This window comes from Copidosoma floridanum, unplaced genomic scaffold, assembly GCF_036245765.1.
Source record: "Copidosoma floridanum isolate Cflo_tuat_1 unplaced genomic scaffold, Cflo_Japanese_pri ptg000020l, whole genome shotgun sequence".
NCBI lineage: Eukaryota > Metazoa > Arthropoda > Insecta > Hymenoptera > Encyrtidae > Copidosoma > Copidosoma floridanum.
The window spans coordinates 3,034,455-3,061,976 of NW_028321897.1; the positions used below are offsets into that span (position 1 = coordinate 3,034,455).

The 27,522-nt window shown below is 32.8% G+C and overlaps 1 protein-coding gene across 1 annotated transcript; it reads right to left on the reverse strand.

The window, feature by feature from the left end:
- Positions 1-660: 660 nt before the first annotated feature.
- On the reverse strand, positions 661-27,522 carry LOC106643940 (aquaporin AQPAe.a-like). Its single transcript, XM_014359272.2, has 5 exons — positions 27,063-27,522; positions 11,537-11,727; positions 9,964-10,107; positions 4,007-4,456; positions 661-1,860 (listed from the first exon to the last, which is right to left on the reverse strand). Exons 1-5 carry the CDS (start codon positions 27,085-27,087, stop codon positions 1,852-1,854), a joined length of 819 nt encoding a protein of 272 aa, XP_014214758.2. The 5' UTR covers positions 27,088-27,522; the 3' UTR covers positions 661-1,851.

Here is a 27,522-nt window from a genome sequence, read left to right on the forward strand (position 1 = left end):
TAATTTAATCGATTTTTATTACTTACATTTAATTTTTAATAACACTGAAGAAATATGTTTTTACTAATCTTTAGTGTAATCTATAAATGCAGATGTTAAATTTATTTACAAAGCACAAAATGCAAAATAATTTGGTGTGCTTTCAAACATTTTTCTTAAACATTCAGTTTAAGTTATTACAGAGTAACACCACTGTTGTTTGTTTCGGAACACATCATTCAAAGGAATAAATTTATATTTTAATGAAACAATCATAAAAATCGCAATCGTACATACGTCTTCGTTTTTGTAGATAATTTTATATGTTTACAGTTTTTTGCAGCTGTTTTCTATGTGAAGATGTACAGATTTACATCAAAATACTTCGGTCTTCATATAAAATTCGACAAAGTGTTACAAATTTAATGTAGCTTTTAGTAATAATTTTTAATCTCGTCAATCATTTGTCAGTAATTTAAAAATTTTTTACAAACATTACTTATTTGACGATAATTTGTACTACACCCCTGTACTTTATTCTCATTTATCGTCTTTCACGGTTTAATTTTTTCTATAATACTAGCTGCTTTTAAGGCTTGTCTGTCTCACGTATAGAAGAAGAAATTTTAATCCTAACCATGTGTAGAATAAGCAATGTCTTCGTTAAAAAAATGCAAAATGTTCGTTAAAATATTATTTACACCTTTATTATCATTTCATACGTAAATTGTATACATCATAGGAAAGTTTGATTATGTTTTCATGATGTTTAAAAATACACCATACTGATCGAATTTATTGCTTAATTTTACAATTTTTGTATTTCATAATAAAATATATATTTCTTACTTGTAAAACGTTTTTCCATAAATTTGCATTCTTAATGATCTCTTAGTATATATTGTCAAGCATACGTTAGCACCGATTCGTTGTGAGTCAATCTTACGGTATTAAATTAAAAGTATAAAATCATAAATAACAAAATTTAGAGTGTAAATACGTACATGTAGATATTTTTAAAAAACTTTGTTGGTAAAATACCAACAAAAATATACGATAATTAATTAATTTACTCTAAATAATTCCCGCAACTAAATATTCGAGGTACATTGATATTTGACAAAAGTTTAAAAATGTTTAAGTAACAATATAAAGAACAAAAATTTTTTACAAATAGTTAAAGATGACTTAAGACGAAATATTGCTTAACTCAATTCCAGGTATAGGAAACATAGTATGAACTTTAATTTATTACATTTCAAAATAAAATTTTCGCTTTATGTAATTTACGTAAGATAAAATGAGGTAATATTAAAAAAAAAATAGTAAACAACGTTTAAGTTCTTATAAAAGTTATAATTATGCTTTGATACTGTAATCTCAGCACGAAAATCCACAGTATTATTGCAAAGACAAAAAACGGCGACAAAATGTAGAGAACACGTTGGGTAGTCTTAATAATTTGAAAGTGTAGGCGATTTAGATTTTAGATGGATACTTACAATCAATGGAGCTAAAAATATTGTGTCAGCACCAATACACAATGTAATTTACCTTCGAATCTTGCAATTTTACACCCAAAGCGCAATTCTATTGTCAATCCCACAACTCAACTTTGCATGTGTCTATGAATGCAAAATCGTCGATTGTCAGTCTAGTCCAACGCCTTCATGCGAATCACTGAGCATTGCATCATGATATTTTTTGTTAATCTACTTCGAAAAGGAATCTCAATAAAGCCAAGTTGCCTTCACTGGTTCAGTTTGATTTTTTTGTTTATTCTTCTCGCGGTTGGGATGTTGTTTTGCCAGATTACCACGTGGTGATGAACGAACATGATTGTCTCATTCGAGATCGTCTCATGAGTGAAAATCACATGTGCTGTAAAATAAATTGTGTCTTGATAAAATAAAATAATTAAAAGTATTATAGGCACTTCGCAAAAAAAATGAAATTTTTTACGAAAAAATGATTTAAAATATTTTAGCAAAACAAAGAATATTTAAAGATTTTGATAATCCAATGTTATTTTGTTCGAATTACTCTAAAAATATCTTTACCAAGGAAATACGAACTGATGCTTATGTAGCATACTTTTCTTTGAAATGTTTCTTCTGAGAAGATTTCAAGATACCTATAGTGTTTTTCGTTAATTTTTAGGCAGAAATTTTGAAATATAATGATTTTTTTTGTAAAATGATTTATACCTCAAATAGAAAGTATAAAGTTATTTGTCTAAAAATATTCTTCAGATGTTTTTGTCCTTGGGGCGAAATAATGGCATTTGGGGTAATGAGAGGATAGCTTAATCTTCATGCATTAAGTACTTATTTTGATAATTTCCAAACAGTAAATGTTGTATTACATCTACATGATTAAAGTGTTAAAAATCAGTTTCATAGAATATTGAAAAGAAGACGTAGGTATGTTAAAGATAAGTACGGAGCAATTTAAAAAGTTTAACTAATTGTAAGTAAAGAATATCAATGCTATAATTACTAATATTGCAATTAATTGACTCTTTTTAATACAACGTTTAAAGCAAATAAATGGTGACGATAGCCTTAATTTCTCTTCAGTAAAATGTAAACAGTTGCTTTATTTACAATGAGATATATTTAAAATGAATGAACATGTTAAATCAGACGAATGTAATAAAAACAATTAAAAATGCAACTTCATTAACAAAATTACGAATTAACATATTAAGATTCATGTTAGTAATAATAGCCTAAAAAATGACAGGCATTGAGTGACTAATTTTCAGTCACATACTCGATAAAACTATAACTAAAGTGTACAGTTTTTTAACTAATTTAGATAATTGTTATCAAATTTTATGTATACTCCATATTTCCATGAATGTCACTGTTCACGCTTCATACACTAATATTTTCGGTGACATATAATCATTTTTATTAATTAAATTTTAAGAATTTATAAAGTTTCTATAAAATATAAAGTTATTTGATTGTAGGAATTACCGTAATCGAAGCCCTCTTTGCAAAATACTCCAAGAAAATCTTTTTACCAGCACATTCATTAAGATTGCTGCCCTGATAGCATAAACTAGAATGCAATTATTCCAGAAACCTTGAATAATTTCACATGCTAACCGATAATGTATTTACAAAGCCACTCCGTAACCTTTACAGCAGCTGAATTCTCTTTCGCAAATCTTTTCAACTTTCTTGCCAAAAGAAAAAGAAGTAGTCGGCAAAATTTTAATTTTTAATTAATACCGTTACGATAATGCTGATCTAGACAGCACATGAATATGTAATCGCTGAAAAATTTTCGTTACTGTTGTTAATTCACATTGCGAATCTTACAAATCAGAGTACTTTTCCGCAGTTAAACAACATTAAAAAAACTCATTGAAAGAAAAAACCCAACAATTGGTTGCTCACGACTTTCGTCTTCCCTGACCGCGATACTCATAAAATCAAACCTAGGGGCTGTGCACTCTGAAGTCTTTTGGAGACTTCCGAAATCTTTGAAAGACTTAGAATGACTTACGAAGTCTTTTTTAACGAGTTTGAGCTAAAGACATTCTTGAAGTCCTCGTAAAAAGTCTGAAGTATTTGAAAGACTTCCGAAATCTTTGAAAGACTTAGAATGACTTACAAAGTCTTTTTTAACGAGTTTAAGCTATAGGAACTCTTGACGTCCCAGTGAAATGTCTGAAGCCTTCTGAAGACTTTTGAAGGCTTCGAAAGACTTAGAATGACTTACAAAGTCTTTTTTAATGACTTTAAGCTATATGCACTCTTGAAGTCCTCGTAAAAAGTCTGAAGTCTTTGAAAGACTTCCGAAATCTTTGAAAGACTTAGAATGACTTACAAAGTCTTTTTTAATGACTTTAAGCTTTATGCATTCTCGAAGTCCTCGTAAAAAGTCTAAAGTCTTTTAAAGACTTCCGAAATCTTTGAAAGACTTAGAATGACTTACAAAGTTTTTTTAATGACTTCAAGAGTGCGCAGCCCCTCGAATCAAACGATGAGAGAAAAAAAAAGCAATTACAAACCTCGGCCTTGCGTGAGTCGACGCTGTTGAGAGCCACGCTTTCCGGAGTGTCGATCTCTTCATCCTTGGGCGAGAACAGCGCCTTGTAGGCCAGGGAAGCGAGCAGAGCGCCCCCTAGTGGCCCAAACCAATAGATCCAGTGGTTTGTCCAGTAATTGTTCCAGAGCGCGGGCGCGAACGTCCTCACGGGGTTCATGCTACAGCCCGTGTAGGGCCCGACCGAGGTCGCCAGGGCCGTCACTGCCAAGCCGAATTTTATGGCCACGGAGTCGGCGTTGTGGGCGTTCCGCGAGTCCCAAGCAGCGCAAGCTATCAGCATGAGAATCGCCGTGCTCACCCCCTCGATTAACAGGCCCTGGATGGCATGGACGTTTTCATGGAGGTCCGTCACGCAGAACGAGTCCAAAGAGGCGTTTGGGCTAGCGCGCAGGTGGTCCACAGGTGTCACTACCTGAAAACATTTTTTTTTTTTTTTTTTTTTTCATTCATTAGCTTTCAAGAGCCCAATAATAAATTGTAGGGATACATCCCACGTTTAAATAATTGTTGCTTCTGTTTCAAATTGCATGTACATCCTTTCCTTTATCATGCGTAAAACGAGATAAAACAGCGCGATTGTCTCGTTACTGTGAGTAAAAAAAAACGTTGGGGTATTGTCAATTTGGAAGAAAGAGGAAGGGAAGATAATCGTCCGGGGACATTGCGTTTCTCTCCAAGGTAAGAGATAGTGCGAAACGGGAAGAGAGATAAAGTTCCCTCTCTCACAGAAAAATGATCTCATAAACATAACAGCCAAAAATGTAGGTTACGAAGGAAACATTTTAATGGGAATTGGATGTTGTTTTATTGATGAAATCTGTCGATAAAATGTGTAAAATAATTTAATACTTGATTTCTTGTTCAACTGCAATTATTGTAAAAAAAAAGTATTTATTAAAAAATCCTTGGGTTATAAAAATTGTATCAAATTTCATTCTCATAAGAGCTAATAAAAAAATTAATACTTCAGCTTGTTGAGCAAACCTTGGAGCCCAATAAAATCGATAAGTTAAAAATTCCTTTAACTAACTTTTTTTAAAGTCTTAGGAAAAACACTGTTACAATAAGTTCATGCAAAACGTTACCAGTCAACAGAAAAGACGATTATGCAATGTTTTTCAAAATTCAGCAGGCACAGACATATATATCCCAATTAAAAATCTTTGATTAAGTATAGATAAATAATCGCCACGGTTACTCGTATCTGTGTTGATCATTAAAATTCAGCCTCATCGCTTTCTTGCATTAATATTCAATGATAAAATGGAGCGGTAAGATAAGCTTGATTGCGTCATCGTTATAGCTTTGGTGACCCAAAGCAGCACCTGAAGACAAAATTTGTTCAAGAGCTTGGCTTCTCAAGAAAATCTTGTCTTAACTAAAGATACGGTTTGGGTCACCACATCTAGAGCCAAGCTAACTTAACATTAATTTAATCAATGATATTTTCAACCATGACTCTAAATATCAAAATCGAGCAAAATGGTAATATTGACACGAATCATGTACTGTGGTGATGTGTTTTATACAGTGAATCAAAAATAAAATCATTGTGACAACTTAAAATTGCATCTAATAATGAGCAGTAAATAAACTAATTTTTTTTATCGGACATTAAAGTTTACCATAATAAACTAACGTAAAATTAATATTAAAACAATTTTTGGAAAATTTTTCAGTACAATAAAAGATTCCTCTAAGTAATTTGTAGATCATATTTTGTAGATAGCAGATAACAACCTTAATGAAGGTACATTAAACAGTATTGGCTAATTTTTCTATTATGTGCTGTAATTTAACTTTATCAAATCAAGCCATACATTACAATATTATAAAACAAAGAAGTACGTCCAACAGCGTAGAGGATCATTAAAACAACATTTCCAACTTTGAACTCGTTTTTCTGGAAGTTGCGAAATGCTTAATAATTGCCATGCCGCCATACGGGCTCATTCGGTACCGCGGAATAAGAGCACCGCGACGAATGTCGTTCGAGGGTCAATCAACAGCTCAATCATCGTTATCATCCCCTGCCTTCTGATAGAGTAGAGTTTGCTAATTGCGCATCAAGCGTATTGTTTCTATCATTATTTTCGTTTTTTGCCTCTCAACCGAGTTTTTTCTCCATCGAGTGATTCATCGACTCTGGGATAATAAATGCAAAAAAATATTTCAAAGCTCCGTGGATAGGTGTTGGATTGAGATCAGCTCGAGTTGCGATTGCGTAAATTGGGTGGGACGAGGCGAGCCTCCGAACGCTGCAGGAGACACGTGAGTCCTCGAGGCAGGATAAATTCACTTAACGTCACGGCTAAGAACTTTTGTTTTTTCTTTTATTTTGGAGTGATAAAACGAAAACGATCGATCGATATGTTTGTTATTGGCTTTATACATGTATTTATTATTATTTTTTTTTTTCTTGTACAAACGGAGCTATAGAAGTTTTGTTGAAAACTTGTTTGGATTTCCATGTCTGTGCGTCACGCGATTTAAGAAAAAGAGAAAAATTGAATGAAGATAAACGTAAATGCTTGCATGGTACTGACACTTGACATTGTTGAATGTGATAATCACGCTATTGTCAGTGTATGGACTTTCGGGAATAATTTATTGTCACCCCGATAAGGAGTGTATTTATACGATTACAAAGCGTTGTCTCTCGAAAACTGCCACTGTATGAAAGATGCCACCAAAAATGCGAGGTCACGAACTTTTCGATACTGGAGAATGTATTTTTAGGCATACTTTTAGTGAAAAACACTTTCATTTTTTACGTAACTTCAGGAATGAAAAAAAATTCAATACAATACAGTAAGGTTTAAAATAATTTTTTTCACTTTTATTACTTTCGGGGTTGTATTTAATTTTAGCACTGATAATTTTTTATTTTTGTCCGGTTTCGAGGGTTTAAACTTCAAAATTTGAAAAACAATATTTTTTGAAAGAAATGTAGGGCTTACAAACAGATGTTTTGTTCAAACCTTTTCCTCTAATATACCTTTAAAAAACTAGAATTTTAGGATTGATGGATGAAGTAACTAAAGTTTTACACTTAAAAAAATTAAAATAACTTTTTTTGCACTCAAAACTTGAAACACAATGATAACTTCTTTGTAATCATCGAAATTTGATATCTACTACCTAATTTACGCTTTAAATGTTTTCTATGTATCTGGAGGCATATATTTCTGTTGTGAAGGTGAAGCTTGAACAAATATTTTTACAATTTTTGGGAATCTTCTAACGCTCACAAAAATAACATCTCTCAGTAAATACATGTGTTCTCATTAGACAATTGTTATCTCTCATCATCACCTGATTACCATTTAAATTTTCAAATGTATACGGGTAATTCTACTGAAAATGGCATATTTCATGTCCCAGTCGATTACAAAGTCGTTTAAAAAGATATCGATCTGAGATTTTTTTTAATTATTCAAGGGACGTTTACTACTAAAGGTACAACAGAATTCAGACCATAAAAGAGTATGACTTTAGTTTGAGATGCAAAAAAGCGGCTAAATTAGCGTTACGGGCTTATGTCTCACTCGTAAATTTACAGTTTTTACGACTTCTGGAAAAAAAATGCGGATTTTTTAATTTTTCTACGGCACAGGATCTGAAAGTTATTAATGCAAACAACATTTTCATGCATTTTAGAGAATCAAAAAAAATTGTATCCAAGGATGCTGTTAACGTTGCAGGACCGAAATCTTATAAATTAAACATTTTAACGGAAAATGATCTCACAATCGCACGCAATTGAGTTTGTGAATTCCAATTAAGGCATTTTGTATTTTATGAAGGTCGAGGATATTGCAGAAGTTTTTCCAAATTTTTCATTCCAATAAGCCAGTAGGCTCGCGAATCGAAAGATTCTGTCTCCTTAAAATAAAAACCAAGAGCCCATAACGCTAAGGAATGTCATGTAACTTTTCGAAGCATTTGACTATCGACTCGGAAGGTGGTGGGTTAAAATTAAGCTATTTTATATATATAAGTTGAATTTGCGTTTGGTGCGTTATAATCTCGATTTTTAGACGATCTTATAAGAGCTTGTAACGCTCCTTTTTTTGCTAAAAGTCCGTAACGCTATCTTGTAACGATACAAAACACATTGTATCTTCACTGAGTGTTAGCTTATTGGCTGGAATAGAGTACTATATAATAGTATGGGCAAGAATAAAATTGAACAAGTACTCATTATGAGTAGTATAATCATGATTTTAAGATGATTTTTCGAACCCGTAACGCTCCTTTTTTTCTTGAATACAATTTTTAAAAAATCTCCGTAAATAATTTTCTAGTCCAGATCCAGCAGGACCCAAAAAATTTAAGCTCACTTGAATCACGGACAGTACCTAAAAATTTTTAGAAAAATTAAATACCCATATTTTAAGTGTTCGTTCGTTCTGGCCCTCGAAATATGCCGTTTTCAGTAGAATGACCCATATATATATATATATCTCAAGTTTATCTAACAGTGACCTGCTCGTACGGAATTGTCCTAGTAATATTTTTACGATAGTGAGAAGAAAAATTGTTTTATTTTCAGTCGAACATGTCAAGACCAACGATTCGTTGCGCAAAGATCACTTGCGCTCTGATAGCTGAAAAAATTATTTATATACTTTCACATATGTATCTAGTTTTTTTCCTACTTTGTGCTATTTCAAAAGTCGCCAAATAATATAGATAACGAGTGGTACTAAATAATACATAGTATTTTTATATATACTATATATTTTATATATAATATTTATATATAATATAGCTTGAAGTAATAAAAGAGTTTTTCGTTGTAAATAACTGGGACAAGGTGGCAATTTTTTCAGAGGACGTTTATGCCAAAATTGATTGTTTTACAATCTTCTGATTATTTAAAATAAATGCTTTTGGATTATAAATCTATCAGAAATAAGTGCATTTCAATCCTAGTAACCTCTACGAAAAAAATTATCAAAAGCTTTAAACTTGACTTTTTCAAGGCGTGAAACCAACCCCCGTGTCTCCAGCATTAACTTTGAAATTTATTTTAAACAACCTGTATGAAAAAAAAGATCATCGTGTGGATAAATTAAATACAAACCCATTGTTTTACACATAGGTAGGCCACCCGTACGATTTTTAAAAAATTAAATTGAAATAAACATCTTTTCGAATTTTAACAGACGTCAAAGGTCTCCATACTATACGATTATGGAGGAGTATGATAGAATATGTATATATATCATGATAATGCAGAAACATATATGTCTACTGTCAAAAGCTGTAGTAAAAGATATAATTGTTATTTTATTCGTTATTTCTAGATACTATGACCATATAAAGGAGTAGTATTCTAAGTATTGTATATAAACAATAGTCACATTGAAATGTTGTCACAATTAAACGATTAAAATTCTGAATCATTCTATGAGAAATTTTTTTTCCTGCATAATGTATATGCTTTTTGCTGAAAAATTTTAGATATAAAGGTTATTACAAGATTCAAATACTTCTTCAATTGCACTACTTTTTTCTGAATTTTTTTTTTCAATAGTAACGAATTTGCTAGAATTTTTTCGCTAGATAAACTTTCTTAAGCACTGTGTTATAAGTAGTAGCTAAAAAAATTTTTTTCAACCCAAACATAGATAACCAATAAAAAGGTAATCGGTATACCTGCATTGAATGTTGCTTTATTCAGCTATCATATTTTCGTATCAAAACTAAAGTTGTCAGGTAATCAGTCTTAAGTAATATATAATACTCAGAAAGCCATTTTAATTAAGGTAATTGAGAATTCGATATTGCTATCATGCCCGACAACTGATACATCTATATCTTTGGCTAGTGCAATGTAAATTATATAGTGTTAGCTATGTATACTCACACTTGTGACAGTTTTGGGATTCGAAAATAGTTTTCTTTTCTTACCTTGAGCAGACCAAAGCCGAGAATGGCCCCAAAGGCTTGTGCCACAAAGTAAACCAGTCCTTCGCGAATAGTCTTCTTGCCAAGTACCACAGCACCTACTGTCATCGCTGGATTAATATGTGCTGCACTGATGTGTCCAAAGCACTGAAAATCGAAGTATTAAAGTCACTATAAGCATGAAAGATTTTAAACTTAAGAAAAATATATATATATTAATGATAATTTCATAATTTTACTTTCTTTCTTTCAAAGTATAAGTGTTATTATTTTCATTTAAAAAAAAAACACCTTTTTTATGTATTACTTTTTTAGAGTCAGAACATATTTTTGATGGTATGATTTTAAAAAATTTTTTTTTTTTTTTCATTTTGGCGACAAAATCATGAGATGCAAAAGCCTTTTCTTGAATTATAAAATAATGAAAAATGTTTGCGAGCTTGGAAGCATCGTTATTTTCGTGGAAAAAAATTTTTAATCATTTAAAATAGCATACAGCTAATTCTATCGTGAAAGGTCTAACAATATCCCCACGGGGTATCCAAAACATCTCTATAGGCACTACATTTTTCAAGAGGGAGTCCAAAACATCGTCAGTGCATTTTATGTTTTCAGCGAAACCCCAAAAAATGTTTCCAGTGGCTTCAAGGTAAACGAAAGTACAAATCAGTGGTAGTTAGTGTTTTGGCAGGTCAGAATGTAGACATTCAAAAAATATCATGCCATTATAACGAACACAATTTGTCAAAAAGTGAGAGGAATTGGGGCCCAAATTGGTAAAACCACAAAGTTTAAACAAACTGCCTTTTTTGTCTTTCGAAAATAACGATTAATCGTTGTCGGAGCTATTGAAATTGAGTTGAAATCAATGTCACTAAAAAGAACATTTGCAGCTTTTCCAAAAAATTTAAGTGCACTATTATTATTTCGAACCCCCCGCCCGACACAAATTCACAAATGTATAATACATAGAATTTTCAACACAACTACGAAAATTATTTAAAAAAAATCTATTTCGTCAACTATTCTTTGATTATTGTCTACAGTGGGTAGTTCATACATCCAAATATTGCATTGCAACTTAAAGATTCATTACGTTGTACTAAAATTAATGCTATTATGATGATCGCTTCAAAACGAGATATGAAATATTACGACTGTTTCATGTTCAAGCAACAATTATGTAAAAAATTTATAATAATCAACAGTTGTAGATAAGTAGGTTTATAATTTGTTACAGGTGGTAGCATAATAATCATATCGATGTGACGATCTGTCGACTGCGGACAAAAAATAAAAGTATAATTGACGTAATGGATTTTGTAATAACAATTTTCGGAATTGCAGTGAAAATTCGATGTGCACATTCGTCAATCCGCTACTGATGATCAAGTGAATGTCGTGACCTTACTGATAAGACTGAATATTCACTGCTGATATCACAACCACGATCTCGCGAGTATTTTTTTGTCATTATCTACACCCATTTTCGATGTTTTCGGAGATGTCGAATTATTTTATTTTTCGAGAAATAGGGTGCATGACAGAGGAGACAAAGCAAATTGCAGCTTCTTACCTGTATAACCAACATAACCGTCAAGCCAAAGTTCAACGTTATCTGGAGATGAGGGGGCACCAAGGTCAAGCCGCCGAGACACCCCATGCATCCCAGTAAGAGTAGTATGGCTGTTCCCAGCATCTCCGCCAGCGCCGTTACTAGCAACTCGCGAACGGATGTGGAGTCGAGCATCATTTTTTTCTCAAACTCTGAAACAGAAAAATTAAACGCAATATTAATGTCAAACCTGAACTGGCACAGATGCTTCCTGATTCCAAATGGAAAAAATACATAAATAAATACGAATACGACCGAACCACTAGTAAACTAATCCAGGGAATGATGGAGACTGATGCCGACACTTTTGCCGCCGAATTTTAATTGTAACGTCGTTACCGTATCTTTTCGTATTCTGTATATAAACAGTTTAGCAGTGCCGACTGCTTCTTTGAAATTTCTTTTGTAATCTTGATTAAGATATTCCATATTGAATCAATTTCTGATGTTTATCTAATATATGATACAATGAGCCATTGAAAGTTTTTTCGTATTATTATTACAATTATTATTGAATGTATGGATTTTTTAATTATTTAGGTTGTAATAAGAACAACGAAATTCTTCGGTTTTCCTTGTCAACGTATTGGAAAAAACATGCACACACATAACAATCAGTTGTAATATCTAGTATAAAAAAGTTAATTATAAAATTCACATTGATAAAAATAAATGTACGTAAGTGTTTTTTGATGAAAAATTTTTTTTTTTTTTTGAAATTCAAATACTGTTGTCAATAAATTCGTACGTCAATGAAGTGAGGTTTTTTAATTTATATTTTCTACAAATGAATAAACACATGGAAAAAATTTTTGTGAACAAAAAAATTGAGTCCAGAAGCCTTGAGCCAAGTGATGGATGATGAAAATAAAAACACAGAGAGCAGTAAAGCTCGGCAAAAGAAGCGAGTGAAATGAAAGTTGGCCCAATCCTGCTGAAGATGCGCACGTGTATAGTTCCTCAGAAAAGTAGAGTCCAACGTCGACGAAAATGCTACGAGATGAAAAGAAATAAAAAAATTACGAGAGAAGCTCACTTCGAAAATATGAAATTTCTTTTCTATCTTGTCCCCGAAATGGAAAAGAAGACGAAGGAGGAGTACTGGAGAACGAATTTATGTCAACAAGAAAATAGTCGCAAGTGGTCCTCCTCTGACGATTGGCTATACTGAAGTACCATCGAGTTTTCGGATTACAAATAAATTTTTTTTTTTTTATGCTCTGTATGTACCTGAAGCTTACTTTTTGTAGACTAGACGTATTTTAAGTTTTCATTTTAAATCTATATGCCATGAAAATCGTTATGTATGTTTCGAAAGATAACATCATTTAATATTGTTCATTTAAACAAATGCTGAGTCTATTTCTAATTGACTATCACTATGATTTGGCATCTCTATAATATCGATTGGTATGGCTCTGCTTCTACATTTTTTGTACATGTTTAAATGCTGTTTGTTTTAAAACTTTTGTTGCAATATTTCATTATCGTTGCCTCGGTCTCCATATCTCTTTCACCTGTTCATTCTATTATGACTCAGTTTCCATAGAGCATCTTGGCTCTCAGAAGTATATTTCTATCAGGATGGAATCATAGACTGCACTGACGCAATTGATGCTGAAAAACTTCTCCCAAAATTACAGGTATCTAATTTCTTTTACTTAAAGCAGTTGGCATTCTTATCAGCTCTTTCCGCGCGACTATTAGCCCACCGAACTCGATTTTCCGACGGCTCGACGGAACAAAAAAATCGGGAGCATTGAAAAGAAGAAGAAGTTCCTCCCAAAGCAACTTTCCAGGGGAAAATCGTTTAGCCGAGCGAAAGATTCGCAAATCACGGGCGCGCAAACGACGGAGGTAAAAATCTCCGCTTTAATACAAATTGCCCGTCCTGAATTTGCATCGAGCCGGGCGCGCTCCGCCCGCAAAAGGTGGAAAGTAAGCCCAAGCACCCAAGCGGCCATGAATAAAAGAGCGCGCGCCCGATGCTGAAGGATGCAATTTTTCCGCAAGCTTTTACCCAGATTCGCCTCCTTCCTCTATCTTTGTTTCTCTCCCTCTCCACCAAGGATACGGTGTACTGTGCCGAGGTGAAAAACGATACTTCTTTGTTGGGTCACGCGTCCAAGGTGTCCCCGATAAGTATTCCTATTTGAATTTCTGTGCATTCACGCCTGACCTGTGTTTTATTCGCCTACTTTCGGTGTTCACGACCAGTTGACACTCATCAATTTTCCATTCCAAAACTTTCAACGAAAACGAGCCACAGGATATTATATTCTGCTCCGTCACGTCCTCACGTTGCTTTTTAACCGAATAGTTGAGGGACAAACAGTTAGTTGACCAATTTTATTCGGTGGTACGCGAAATGGGGGAAAAAAATCTGACGCCGATTCGCAACTTTGCACAATTAACAATCGTTGTAAAACTGGAGTTGCCAGTACCTATTGTTGGCTCATTGTCTCCCGCGAGCACGCAGCAGTCGTTAAATTCTGGGGCAGTCGTTAATAAACTTGTGAATCCATTAATCAAGTTTTTATGACGCCTATACGTAATATTGTTGTCAGCGCAAATAGTAATCATCAATACACTGGCTCGTTACTGTGTTCCTGAGTATATACATGGCAGACAAAAGTGAGTAATAAAAAATCCCTGTGGTTGTTACAAGGTACCCTGCAGTCATATTCATGAGCCATTGGTGAGTTGTTAAAAAAAAAGTTGTTGAAGTTTTCTTAACAAGTACGGAATTACGAATAAAAAACCTTGTTTTGCACTGTGTTTGCTTTGTGACATCTACCAATTGTTTTTGACTTTTCATCGAATACCCAAAACATTTCCTCCTTTTCTCAAAGCGTGAATTTTACTCATAGACTATGAAAAAATCATTTATATTCGTACGTTTCTCGGAGAACTTTGCTGATTCAGTGAATTTATTGATATAGTAACGTGGGACGAGGAAAAGATTTTACGACTCCATAAATCCTGCGGTATTTCATTGAATCCCAATATGTTACGTGTCATTGACTTTGAAACGCTGCACTATATGTAATACACACAAGTGTAGATATCGTCAATTTGAATTTTTATAAATCAAAACAAGTGGAAAGCAAAGGAGTATATAGGGACGCGATTGAAAATAGGTACCTTGACCTAAAAGGCAGTAAAGGATGACTATGAAAATCCTTAAACCAATGTAGGACCAAGAAAAATTAAAAAAAAAGTATTTTTAATTCACATATAAAATAAAAGTGTCATAAGAATTAATTTAACTGTCAGAAAGCTTTTTTTTCATTTGTAATATTTATTAGCATTCGAGTGCCGATGAAAAATGCAAAAAAATTGATGAACTTCAGAATTTTTTATTCAGTTGTACAAAATGTAAGCATTTGCTAGCGTGTACCGGTTCTTTAACTTCTATAGTGGTTTCTCTGGTGACGGTGAATAATTCATAGCTGAATTAAGCTTACCTATCCATGAATTACTAATCATCACACGATGTGAGCAAAATTGACGACGTGTACATTTTAATTTCGAACAGTTGACCGGATAATACTACTATCTTAGGATAACTATGCATAAAAGCAAAATAAATGATCAGAAGCAGGAAATTTCACGAAATCAGACGTTTGTATACATTATTCGTATAATCTTCGACCGGATTTTTAGAGCTTATAAGATGATCTCTGCAACTAAGTACTTCTAAAAGAGTGTCTGTCAACTGGTTCCATTGAATAACAACAACTATTCAGGTGTCTCATTCAGCTGAAATTTAAGTTCTTCAGTATGTTGTTAGTGCTAAAGAACAATTATTTGTGAAAAAAAATTTAATTCTATAACAACGGAAAATAGTAATAAGCAACTGTAGCTATCAACGTATTATACAATCGTTTTCTCCTCTACACCTAACATACTGTGATTAGTTTGAAGTTATTTATGCTCGTAAATACTGTATCTAATAATTGCTTACCGATTTCTTTACTGCAACATTTATTTTAAACGTAATATAGGAAGATGATGAAAGAGTTTTGTAAAGTTTCAATTTCCGGAGTACCACTTAATGTTTATTTTATAGTAAGAATGGTGAAGGAAAATAAGTAAAATGAAGGGTCGAAAATGTTGAGGAATTTAATTATCTAATTACCTTATGGGATTTAATATCAATGTATTTTAACTACGTTACTAACAAAAAAAAAATAAATAATACCAAAAGTAAATTACACTGGACTTCTAAAAGTCATCGCCGATCGAATTACCGCACTTAAACACAAAAAAGTCAACCTTTGGTCTTGGATAAAATAACACACTTAGTTAAAATGTTTAAACTGTTATATCCACAGACGTACTGATTAAATTATTTCAATCACGCAAATTTAACAAATTAACTCTTACAATCAAAATTGCCGTAATTTTACCATTAGACGATGAATTTACGAATGCCTCTGACGATTTGATATCTTTATTGGATGAAAAATTGATCTATCGATATTCGTAACTCTCCTTTTCCAAGAAACATAGTTTCCATGCCGCTATTAATAACCTCTTCCTTCCGTAAAACGTGGGAAATGTTTTGAAGCAAGAATTACCTGTTGTAGTAACGTCTTTTCTAACGATCGAAAACGATCTTCAAATTAATAAATAAATTATAGAACTACAACGATTTAAATAATCATTCCCACACAGCTTATCCATTCAACTCAAAGTAATCTGCGCTGTCGCAAATTTTTGTCTTTTTTTTTTTTTTGTCTAGTCGTGCCTGTAACGACGATTTTTCAAAATCTTGTGTACCTAAGCCGATCGCACGAAATCAATTTATCATGCGTTTTATAGCCAAGCCAGTATTTTTCTCGCCAAGCATAATAAGCCGAGACTCATAATCAGTCCAATATAATCACCGAGCGCGTGGTTGTCTCAGTTAGGGCTGTAGCGAGCGCGAGCGAGTGGATAAACAGCAATTTATGCGCTAATCAATATTCACGTTGATCGTATTATTTTCTATTATTTTCCTCGTAAGCATGTGCGATGTGTTTGTGGAATCGCACGTAAATATCAACGAGCTTGTAAAACGAGGTCTCGTGGCTATCTTTTTCCGCACACTTCGATGCAAAGTCAGCGAACACCTCTGCCTTAGAGTAGGAAAAAGAAGCACCATCTATTGGTATATTCCAAAAGTCACGTGACTCTCCCGACATATATAGCCACTTGGGGGAAAAATAACACAGGCCTTATGGGTGGAGTTCTATTTTTCGCGTGAACTTTCAGAATCCCAGTACTTAAAAGGTGACTTCTCCAAACTAGGATGCCATCATATGAGATTACGGTAATATTGGATACTTATATTTGAACATCACAAATTCAAAAATTTCATAATTTACTTTCAAACTAGATTCCTGCTAACATAACCTCTGATTTTGTCGACTAACCAAATGACTTTTCACGTGGGTACCTAAACGGGGTTTCCAGTTATACCATGCCACTACTAAAGAGCGTCTTATGTCACAAATCAGGTGTATACTTAGCTATTTAACTCGATGTCGATACGGGTCAATTTGAATTGAATCGAACTCTGATCGTCGAACCCAAACGTGCGGGGGGCCTCGTGACGTAATCGTACCCTCATTGGAGCGCGATTCCACATTCCGTTTCTATAACCATGCATACCATAACAGCATCACCTCGGAATCGTGCGCACGTGCCAGAGGAGCTAAACGACATGATTCAGTTTCCAGATCCCAGCGATGCTGCGATAGTCGTAAGTACATATATATGCGAGAGAGTGCGACGGAACGCGGAACGGGTCAATTCGGACCTGTCCTGTGTATTCAGTAATAGGCGAGCAAAGTGCAAATATCTCGCAACCCCATGGTTCCCCGCTGATAGGGGGAGGGGGGTTGCTAATACGCGCTCACAGGGCAATTATATGCCTAGAGCCTAGGCGAACTCAGTATACGAGTGAGACGAGCTCGTTTATCGATTTGCAAATCGCATCTCCGTATACCGAGGGGGAGATCAAAGTTCACAGCTTCCGCTGATCGCTGGCGTTGCAACGCGTTGTGATTATCACTACGTTGGTGTTTGTGGATTATCAAAGCGGTGGGGGCTATTTGCGCTGGAATTTTTAGTTTCAGCAACGCTGGAAGTACATGCGTTTGCTTTGCGACGCAGTTCACGTTGTTTTTGAAAATTATCGCGGGTAGAGCGAAACTGCCGAATCAACATTGCGAAGGCCGAAAGCTGGGCTGGGAGGCTCGTTCGAAATTTAGATTAAGTTTGCCGAAACTTTGCATACTACGCGCCGGTGGGACAAAGTTGCTTGTCAACACCGACGTTTGAATTCTTATTAATTGTGAACAGGTTGAAATTTTCGGAATAGGATATTTTTTAAATCAGGAGAAAGTGAAAAAGCTTTGTTGAAACATGGAGGAATTTTCAAAAAAGTCACGTGTTGACACAGACGCTCGAGTACATATATGTATTGGCTCCGTGCATACACCGTGCTGCCCTCGTTTCATACTCCCACAACCCATGTTAAATCTTATGGAAGCAAATAGTACCCATGGCAGCCACCGGCGACACCATACCATCCTTTCCATAAAACTCCGCGTTAAAGTGACAGCCAGGGCCAGCCCTCCCCTCCACTTTCATGCACGGAGCCAATAAGCGTGTGATGCAAGCGATGCTGGCGCGCGCAACGATCACATCTTTTTCCCGATTCCTGCATATTCCGCGGGTAATCTCCTCTCTCGAGTCGGCCAACTTCCGCGAGAGAAGGTCGCAGCTAACGAGTACACGGTTACTGTTACCGTATGCATCACTGTAGCGTCCGTTCTCATAGCGTGTGCATTATTGTTGTCTGGGCTCATGTAGACTGCACGGCATTGAACTCCGGGGAGTTTTTTTTTTTTCCACCGACAAACAGCCGATCGCTTCGACGTCAGTGTTGGGACATCGCGTGATCTGTTTTCTTTTTTTTTTTTTTTTTTTCCTTCGTTTCATAAAACGGTTGTTTGAAAAATTCAATGCCACGAGTGCGGGTTAATAGCAAACGAAAGAAAGTCGGTGGCACCAGTTAGAGATTCGCTCGCGCGTCTATGTAATGGGAATGCGATAAGATATGTATTTCTCTCTTTTTTTTTTTTTTTTTTTTTTATGGACACGCGGTTGGAGGAAAAATTTTTGTAAATGTAGTACAAAAATTGAGGGCGTTTAATCAGTCCGACCCCAATGGAGGCTAATCTAGTGTTTGGCCGGTTCGTGGTTCAAATGTGAGTTGAGATTTTTTTAGATAAACGTATGTTAACGTTTGTAAAGTAATAGCGCACGGAAATGTCATCATACTGTAAGATAAAAATAGCAGCAATGAAACGATTTTTTTGGAGAATTCGTTTTTTTTTGTATGAATCATCACTGATATGAATTACACAAAATTTGGTGTGGTTATATACAATAGTGTTATACACATCCCATGGCACACTTCTGAAAAGAAGGTCATGTTCACAATTGTACGAGTGTTTAGTACAGATGTGTACAAATACCATAATCTTCAGAATGATTTAATTATTGATCATACATTATTGATGTTGATTGAAATAAAAAATACTTATTTGATTGTCTTAGTGTTATTTTTTTACTATACAACTCTCAAGTATGTATTAGTTCCTCCACTACCGAAAACGAAGTTGATGGGGCATCTACCATTGATACTTTCGGTATATTCAACGATTCCTTAGCTAACATGAATTTTTTAAGACAAAATTTTGCTCTGGAGCTAATTTTCATTTAATAATCAACTGTTTCCATTACAAATCAATTGTTCAGAAGAAAAAATGAATTTAACGCATCTGTGGAAGAAACGTCTATGATGTAATTATTTTATGCCAAGCACGATAGTACTTAAAAAAAAAAAAAAGAATTGACGTAACTAAGTGAAACATGAAGGTACACGTTGTTATTAACTGTCAAACGAATAAAAGAAGCTTTAAAGTGTATGTTGATACACGGTTACTTGTGTTTACAAGTGGATTTAGTATTATACCACAAGCCCAACGGTGCGATGGAATAATTTAGCTTAATTAAATACTTAATTCTTACAATTCGAATCATATGATCTCGCTTACGTTTCGTATTTACTTGCAAGTGGCAGCGTTTTGGCTTACCAATCCGATTCTTCATGTTAATGAAAACCATGAATTCGTAATAATTTGACATTAACAGAATTGCCTATGTAAACTGAAAATTAGGTAGGAACCACAGAAAGGATCGTATATAATACACGTTTTTCTGTATAATACAATCACGAAAAAATAGATACTAGTTAATTATTACTATGCACTAGCAACAGAGATATGCAGTATTTGACAGAGTCGAAGTACTTTGAAGTACTTTATTTCAGCTTTAATTCAAGTTATCTAGATATTTAATTACTTTATTTAAATTAAATATCTGAAATAAGTACTGTATTTATAATAACACTTAAAATAGTAGATCAAATAAAATACTTGAAGAAGTATTATATTTGAAATCAAATATTTCAATCGTTGAAAATTGTTTAAAAGAATATATATTTTTATTTAAAATACATTATTTAAAACTGTTTTATCTCAAATAAAAACATCAAATACGTTTGTATTTTAAATGCACTTCTATTTAGATATGATGAATATTAAGTACAATATTTGAAAAGAAAGTAGTTCAAATACTTCATTTCCAATAAATTGTTCAAAATACATTTTTATTTGAAATACATTGGTTGAGGCACAATTTTACTTGATGAAGTATTTGAAATAATTTGCTTAAATACATTTGTATTTTACTTAATTATTTTAAATACCTTGATAAAATACAATTATGTTTAAAAATGTATTTAAATATTGTATTTGAAATACGAATGTATGAAGTAATGATGATGAGTACATGAAAACTACACACGGTACATACACACAACATATCTTGTAACAGCTGCTTTCATCGAGGAATTCACCTTAACTTATTTCACAAAAATTGTATATAGTTGGGTTCAGGTGAAACTAATAGACATGATATGATAGTGCTGATGTTGCTTTGAAATATTTTATATTACGTTTAGATATGACTATAGAATAGGACAAAAAATCTAAATTTTGAATTTTATGGTAACGCACTTTTTCGCAGACAATTATGTTTTCAATTCAAGCACATTGAAAAATTAAATTTGTACTTGACTCATTTATTTCCGTTACTTTATTTAGTACAAATGTATTTAGTCAAGTATTTCATATAAAATATTTAAAATACAATTAATTTTTTAAGTATTTCAAATAAGAAACTTTGAATACAATTATATTTGGAGTGAATTATTATAATACATTTGTACTTGATTAAATAATTTAAAATACTTTCATCAAATATATTTGCACTTCAAATATATTGTTCAAAATCCATTGACCAAGTATAATTGTTTTTAATTTTTTTCATTTAAAACATTTTTATTGAAATGTTGTATTTGAAATGGAGTATTGAGATTTTTAAAATTTTGTTTAGTTTATCTGAAATATTTTAATTAAAATACCATCAGTATGAGTAAAAATAATTATAAATATTGTAATTAAAACATCAAGTAATTCTTACCTATTTTTAAAAAAATTTTATTTCATTAATAAAAAAATTTTTTTTTCTTAGTAAAATAGTACCTTTTTCCTCAAATGATAAATACGACTTTACCCAAGCCTGATTAGCAATAAAATTTTTCCAACAATACATTAGTTTACGTTAGAGCTAAAACGTTAAAACTTTAGTTACTGCCCGTCACATGTTGAATTCAAATAAATATTTGATCGTCACTTTGTCTTTAACCTCAACAATACACCACTAAGAGAAATTATTGATAGCAAGGAGAAATTAAAAATAAGTTTTTGTAGTGACGCATACAATAAGGTCGAACAGTACTGTACATTATCCGCGAAATTGAGTCAGACAAATGGATTTAAAATAACGAGACGATAATTCTATGAAATTAATTTTTATGCATCGGTGCTCTTTTACTGCCTGATGGGTTATGGGCGTCGACAGCAGCTGTACGTCGCTACATTCAACCCGTGTCAACAGTTTTTTTTTTTTTTTTTTCATTATTTTTTTTTTTTTTTTGTAAAGTGAATCCATTGTCAATCTTATTTTTGAAATTTTTTTCTAAACATATCTACTTCGTATATTTATGTATATAAGGAAATTTTATCTTAAAAAAAAGAACATCACGTTGCTAAGGCCTTTTATTTATTGTGTGATTGGTTAAAAAAAAATTTTTTTTTTATTTGTAGCTTTAATAATAATAAAAAAATACTTTTGTAATCATAAAAATCTAATAATTAATTAATGAAAGTTTCGGGGTTTGAAGGTAAAGCCCTTTAATCCGCCTTAATAAAAAGCATATCACGTTACTAAAGCCTTTTATTTATTGTGTGATTCGTTAAAAATTACGTGGTTTTAACAGTAAGTGAATTTAAACATTTTTTACAAGAAATAAAAAAGGAAGGAAAAAAATTCGTAGTTATAATTATGATAGAAAAAAATATTTTCTAGAAAAATAATTTTTTTTAAATCATACAAATCTAATTATTCATAAATGTTGACGAGTTGAAGGGGCGAAGCCCCTCAGTCCGTCTTAAGAAGAACATCACGTTGCTGAATCCTTTTATTCGCTATATTATTGGTTAAAAATATAGTTACATGGTTTTTACAGAGGGTGAATTCAAAAATAAAAATAAAATACATAAAAAAAATTCGTAGCTTTAAAAATAATTAAAAAATTCCTTCTCAAGAATTTGTTTATTTGTTTTTTTTTAATCCTCAAAATCTAATAATTAACAAAAGTATCGAGGTATAAAGGCAAAACTCCTAAAAGCCCTTTATTAAGAAGAACATCACGTTGATACAATCTTTTATTCGTTGTGTGATTGGTTGAAACTAGTTACGTGATTTTTAAGTACAGTAGGGGAATTCAAAAATTTATACTTGAAGAGGAAGGGGCGAAGCCCATTAGTATAAGCAAAAAAACCAAATTTTTTCCAAAATCTTGTGAAAAAACTGTAATTTCAAACATAAAAATTAAACAAACTTACTGTAATGCATCACCACGACTTAAAAGTAAAAAACTTTTTTACAAAGTTCATGCATCTGCGAGCAATGAAGATACTATGATAAATATTTTCACTACAAAAAGAAGATTGATTTCAGTTACGAAAACAGCATGAATTTTCCTCGTTGCTTATGCTAACTCGAGCGGAAATTTTCCTCATACTACAACGATATTGACCTGCATGTATAACGTGATCTATGTAGATAGAAACAACAGATAGCGCAACCTCATAGGACCTCCAAACACTGTAACATATGGTCATTCAACTCCTCTTCCACGCCCAAGTACTCTTCTTCCTCTGATATTTGCGCCTCTTAGCTCTTGCAGTACCCCTAGCATCACAGATACCAAGCAAAACGCCCAAGAAGAAACTCCTCACGTAGGCAGCGTCCCGATTTTTATTTTTCCGACCGACGTGCGCACGGCACAATAATACATATCTCTCTCTTAAGTTGGCCACAGGTAATGGGCAAAATGGCTCTGTGAATTCGTTATTACGAACGAGACGGGCTTGGCGGCACAAACGCGCCGGAGAGCCACAACACAGTAGAGTAGTTGGTGGTGGTGGTGGGAACAAAGCTATACGTGAATCGAGGAGAAACCCATGGAATGCATAATCAAAGGGGATCAGAGGTAAAGGCCGTCTCCCAGCGCGCTTTCGTTGTACAAATGCTTGTAGCGTGTGTGTATTATGCGATGGGAGCGAGAGTACATAGTCAAAACAGAGAGATACGGAAAAATAAAGCGAGAGCAATGGTATGGAATAAAGTGACCATACATTTTAATATATCTCCCCTCTAATGCATCATTCTTAGTAACTTCTTTTTTATTACAACGCGATAACTGTAGTTTACGTACTTGTTGACTCGAATTTATCTACTTAATATTTTACTTTGCTTAATTATTAACGATAGTTGTTTCACTGTTTGATCTGCGTGTACAGTTTACTCAAAAGCTTATGAAAAATTAAATTCTAGCATGTTTTTTCAACGACAAGAGTATAATCTAGACAGGTTTTTACTTTTTTTCTTCATCTTTTGTGTAGTTTTGAAATTTGAACCCACTACTCTGACTAGCCGTCTTAGAATTGAAGTTGTTTTATACTCGTACGGTCGTTTGAAACTCAAGTATAAATTGATTTTAGAAAAATTTTGAAACTAATATAATTTCAACATTTTATTACACATTAGAGAATCATCGACATTTTCTACCAATTGTTTAGCGTCCATTTATGCTAGCGGTTTTTCTTATGATTCAGTTCTCCTAAAGGAATGATATATAGTAAATGATTCAACGCTGAGATTTGGTGGACAACGACAACCAGTATACCGATTATACTAGCATTGATGAAAAAATAAGAGTTTACAATTTTTGTTTAAGATTACATCAACTGCAACATAAAAACGTGTCGAATGTGTAGACATATTGTTTTGCATAAAATTATATTGCCACGTGAAATGGAACGAGCAAGTTCCTAAAACAGGAAAAACATTTAAATATAGAAATTTGACATTGAGGAAACACAATCAAGCTAAGTATTTACTATACATAACTTGAAAAATCAGTTATTTATTTCATATTTTTGCAAACTCAAATAATACATCATAAGATTACACTTCATTCAATGTCTTCAAAAGTATATGGATTCATAAAAACGAGACGATTGTATGTACTCAAAATTTTCGCAAATGTCATCGATGAGAATAAAACAGTAACGAATTAGTTATTAACTATATTTGACTCAAACAAAAATTCACCTAGGCAACTTCATTTATATTGTTTTTTATATTTACATTGTTTTTAAAAGAAAACAACATGAGATTTGTCCACCTTTTAATAAAAGTTTGAAAAAGTATGTTCATAGTTGCCAAATAAAACAAAATTCATAAATTAGAAATATAACGGGACATTAAATACTATTTTGTATGTAAACATATTATTTGTTAGGAATATAAAGTAATTATAAAAATAGTTAATAGCTTTGTTAAAATCCAAGACAGTAAAGTGTAATTACGAGGTATGAGTATCTAATTATATCTTTTTTTAACGGCTCTTTGTAACAAACGTACATAGTCACAAAATAACTACATTTTTTCAAAATACAAACCCAATACGCTTTATCTGAAAACTGTCAAGTTGCACTTTGATATTAGGCTTAACATAAAGTCAATAAAAATACGAGTGAATTATATAAGCAGTATTGATAAAGATTAGTTCTACAACTCTATCGTTAATAATTTCCGTTTGCGCAAGTAATCAATGTCTATAATTGCCATCTAACAATTAATGAAAAACGCAGTTCAAAAATTTTCAGTTTATAAAAAAACACGATGAAAATCACGATAAATGCGGATTAATTTTATATATACTAAAATAAAGAATTTGTATTTCTTCATTTTTCAAATTTTATTAATTTTTTTTAGCTAATCACAGTTTACTATCCATGGAATATTATTTTTTCATAGATGTATTTATTTGTCTCAATTTCGAGTCTTTGTAGACTGTCCATTCATTCACTTGCATCATTCTCTCTCTTAAATTTTCAACCACATTCTAAAAATGGCGAGATTTTATTTGTCTAGATGCCAGTGACATGTGAGATACGTGACACTAAACCGAGTTTTTCAGGCAATGAAGGTAAGTAATTTGATAAAAAAAGTCTCCCTAATTTAGGTAAAAATGTTTTAATGGTTAACATTACACTTGCTCTATAACAAATTTAATTTTAAGTTTTTTTTTTCACGTGAATCGTTATCGTATAATCTATTACTTGTCAAATTTTATCGAGAAATAAAATTACCTAGTTCAAGTTCAGGCCTTATCTAAAACATGCATGCGGTTCCTTAGAAAAACCTAAAATTTGTTTAATATTCTACTTAACGAGAACGAGTGGGGACCTTTAACAAGACCATTGAAAAAAATTGTTATTTATTTTATAGATCTGATAGTCTTCTATGAAATTGGCCAATCTTTTGTGACGTCGTTTAGACTGGATATATAAAAATTGTACACATAATAATGTATACAAAATCTTCATAGTAGATTTTATACACAATTAGTTTATATTTTTTTTATAAGATATTGATTTAAAATAATTATCGTACACAAATAATAAACTCTATATACAGCCGTACACATACAATTGTACACAAATATGACCGATTTATTATTAATATTGAATTATGCAGATACAAGTACACAATTTTTATAAAAAATGTATACACTATTATTTAGTTCGTGTACGAAAATAAAACTGTCATGTTTGTGTACAGTGATATTTGTACTACTATAAAGTTTATTATTTGTTCATAATAAAGCTATGGGTGATAATTTTATTGTTGCAAATAAATATTTTGTGAACAAAAATGACTAAAGTGTGTTTGAAGCTATCACGAAAATTTTTGTATAAAGTTTTTATGTGTCTAATCCAAACCTCTATAAGTATACTCATCGAATAACTAAATTGATGCGTATGACTAGGGTACAAGTTGTGGGGTAAGTGTTACAGATAATTGAATAGACCCTTATATTACGCACGCAGTAATTCAAAAACATAAACTTACATTTGACATAATGTAGTGAGAAATTATTTTAAAAATTTTCTCTACTTCGATTTTTCACGGAAAAATTATACTATTCATAAAAATAATGTTATGTTGTTTTAAGTTTTATAATAAAAAAAATCTTATGAAATTACATTTGCTATGAATTTTTGGCATAAAAATATTTTTATCTTATTAAACATTTTCTTTCTACTTTAAATTAATAATGCCGAATTAATTATAATTATATACTTGGTACTAATTTGCTTGTTACAGTAATATTGTGTCATAATATTCTTCCATTGCATAGAAATAATAATCAAGTAAGAACTTTGACCTTGAATATATTGAAAGTGAGTAAACTTACAATCTACCAATCTTTTAGGAATAAATCATTTCCTTTATTAATCATTCCAAACCTAACAATAGTGTTTTTTTCAGAAAATTCAATAGCCCTTGAGTTATTATTACAGTTTGTTTCATCTTACACGTGTGTTACTGGTGCAAATAAGAAGCAAAAAAAATATTTAATTTATAAACAAGATCCAATACGCATGACAACCCTGCTGTTGTCACCTGCTCCGAAAACATCAATACTTGAATGCGGAAACAGCACAGCCCAAATCTTACACGTTCATCTTCTTATTGTACGTTCTTTCAAAGCATCAATTCGTTCTCCCTCTCCCCCCTTTTTCCATTTGAGAACCATATACCATCCTCCACAAATTTTACTTTCACCTCCAGCCTTCGATTCGTCCTTTTGTCATTGACAGATCCAAAACTCCAGCGAGTAGCCAAAAATAAAAAAATAAAAAAATCAAATGAACCAAAAACTCACTATTGGGTATGTTATTCGACGACATGTTGGCCCTTGGCTCAGTCGAGCTTCGCTAAACGAAAAAAGGTTACGACTGCGCACGAGGGTGGTATGCTGGCGCACGCGCTGCTCCTGTAAACCTGGTCACCCTTTTATAGTCACTCGCTTCTCACGACGAATCGATGCTCCAAAGTCAGGGCCAATGTTGCTGCAGTACAACGTAGGTACGACGTGCACACGTGGCCCGCACAGCTGTTTATTAAGTAACACGAGGTGTTACCGCATCGATTTTCGAAAGGAAATGAAAAAAAAAAAAAAAAAAAACAATGATAAACCACGTTCAACTTATGGTATGAGTGTGCGACACTCGGGAAAACGCTACGTATTGTTGAGTATTGGTTTTTGCGCGAGCCGAGAATGACACGACCGGCTTGACGGCGCGCGCCTTTCGAACTGCCAGCCGCTCTCTTCGAAGCGCCGT

Bases quoted from the DNA above. Each gene is read 5' to 3' on its own strand.
- LOC106643940 (XM_014359272.2), bottom strand. From the start codon at position 27,087: ATGTCGTCGAATAACATACCCAATA. The intron at 11,728-27,062 runs GTGAGTTTTTGG...TTTCTGTTTCAG, and splicing joins GTCGAATAACATACCCAATA to AGTTTGAGAAAAAAATGATG. The intron at 10,108-11,536 runs GTAAGAAGCTGC...TTCGATTTTCAG, and splicing joins CGGTTATGTTGGTTATACAG to TGCTTTGGACACATCAGTGC.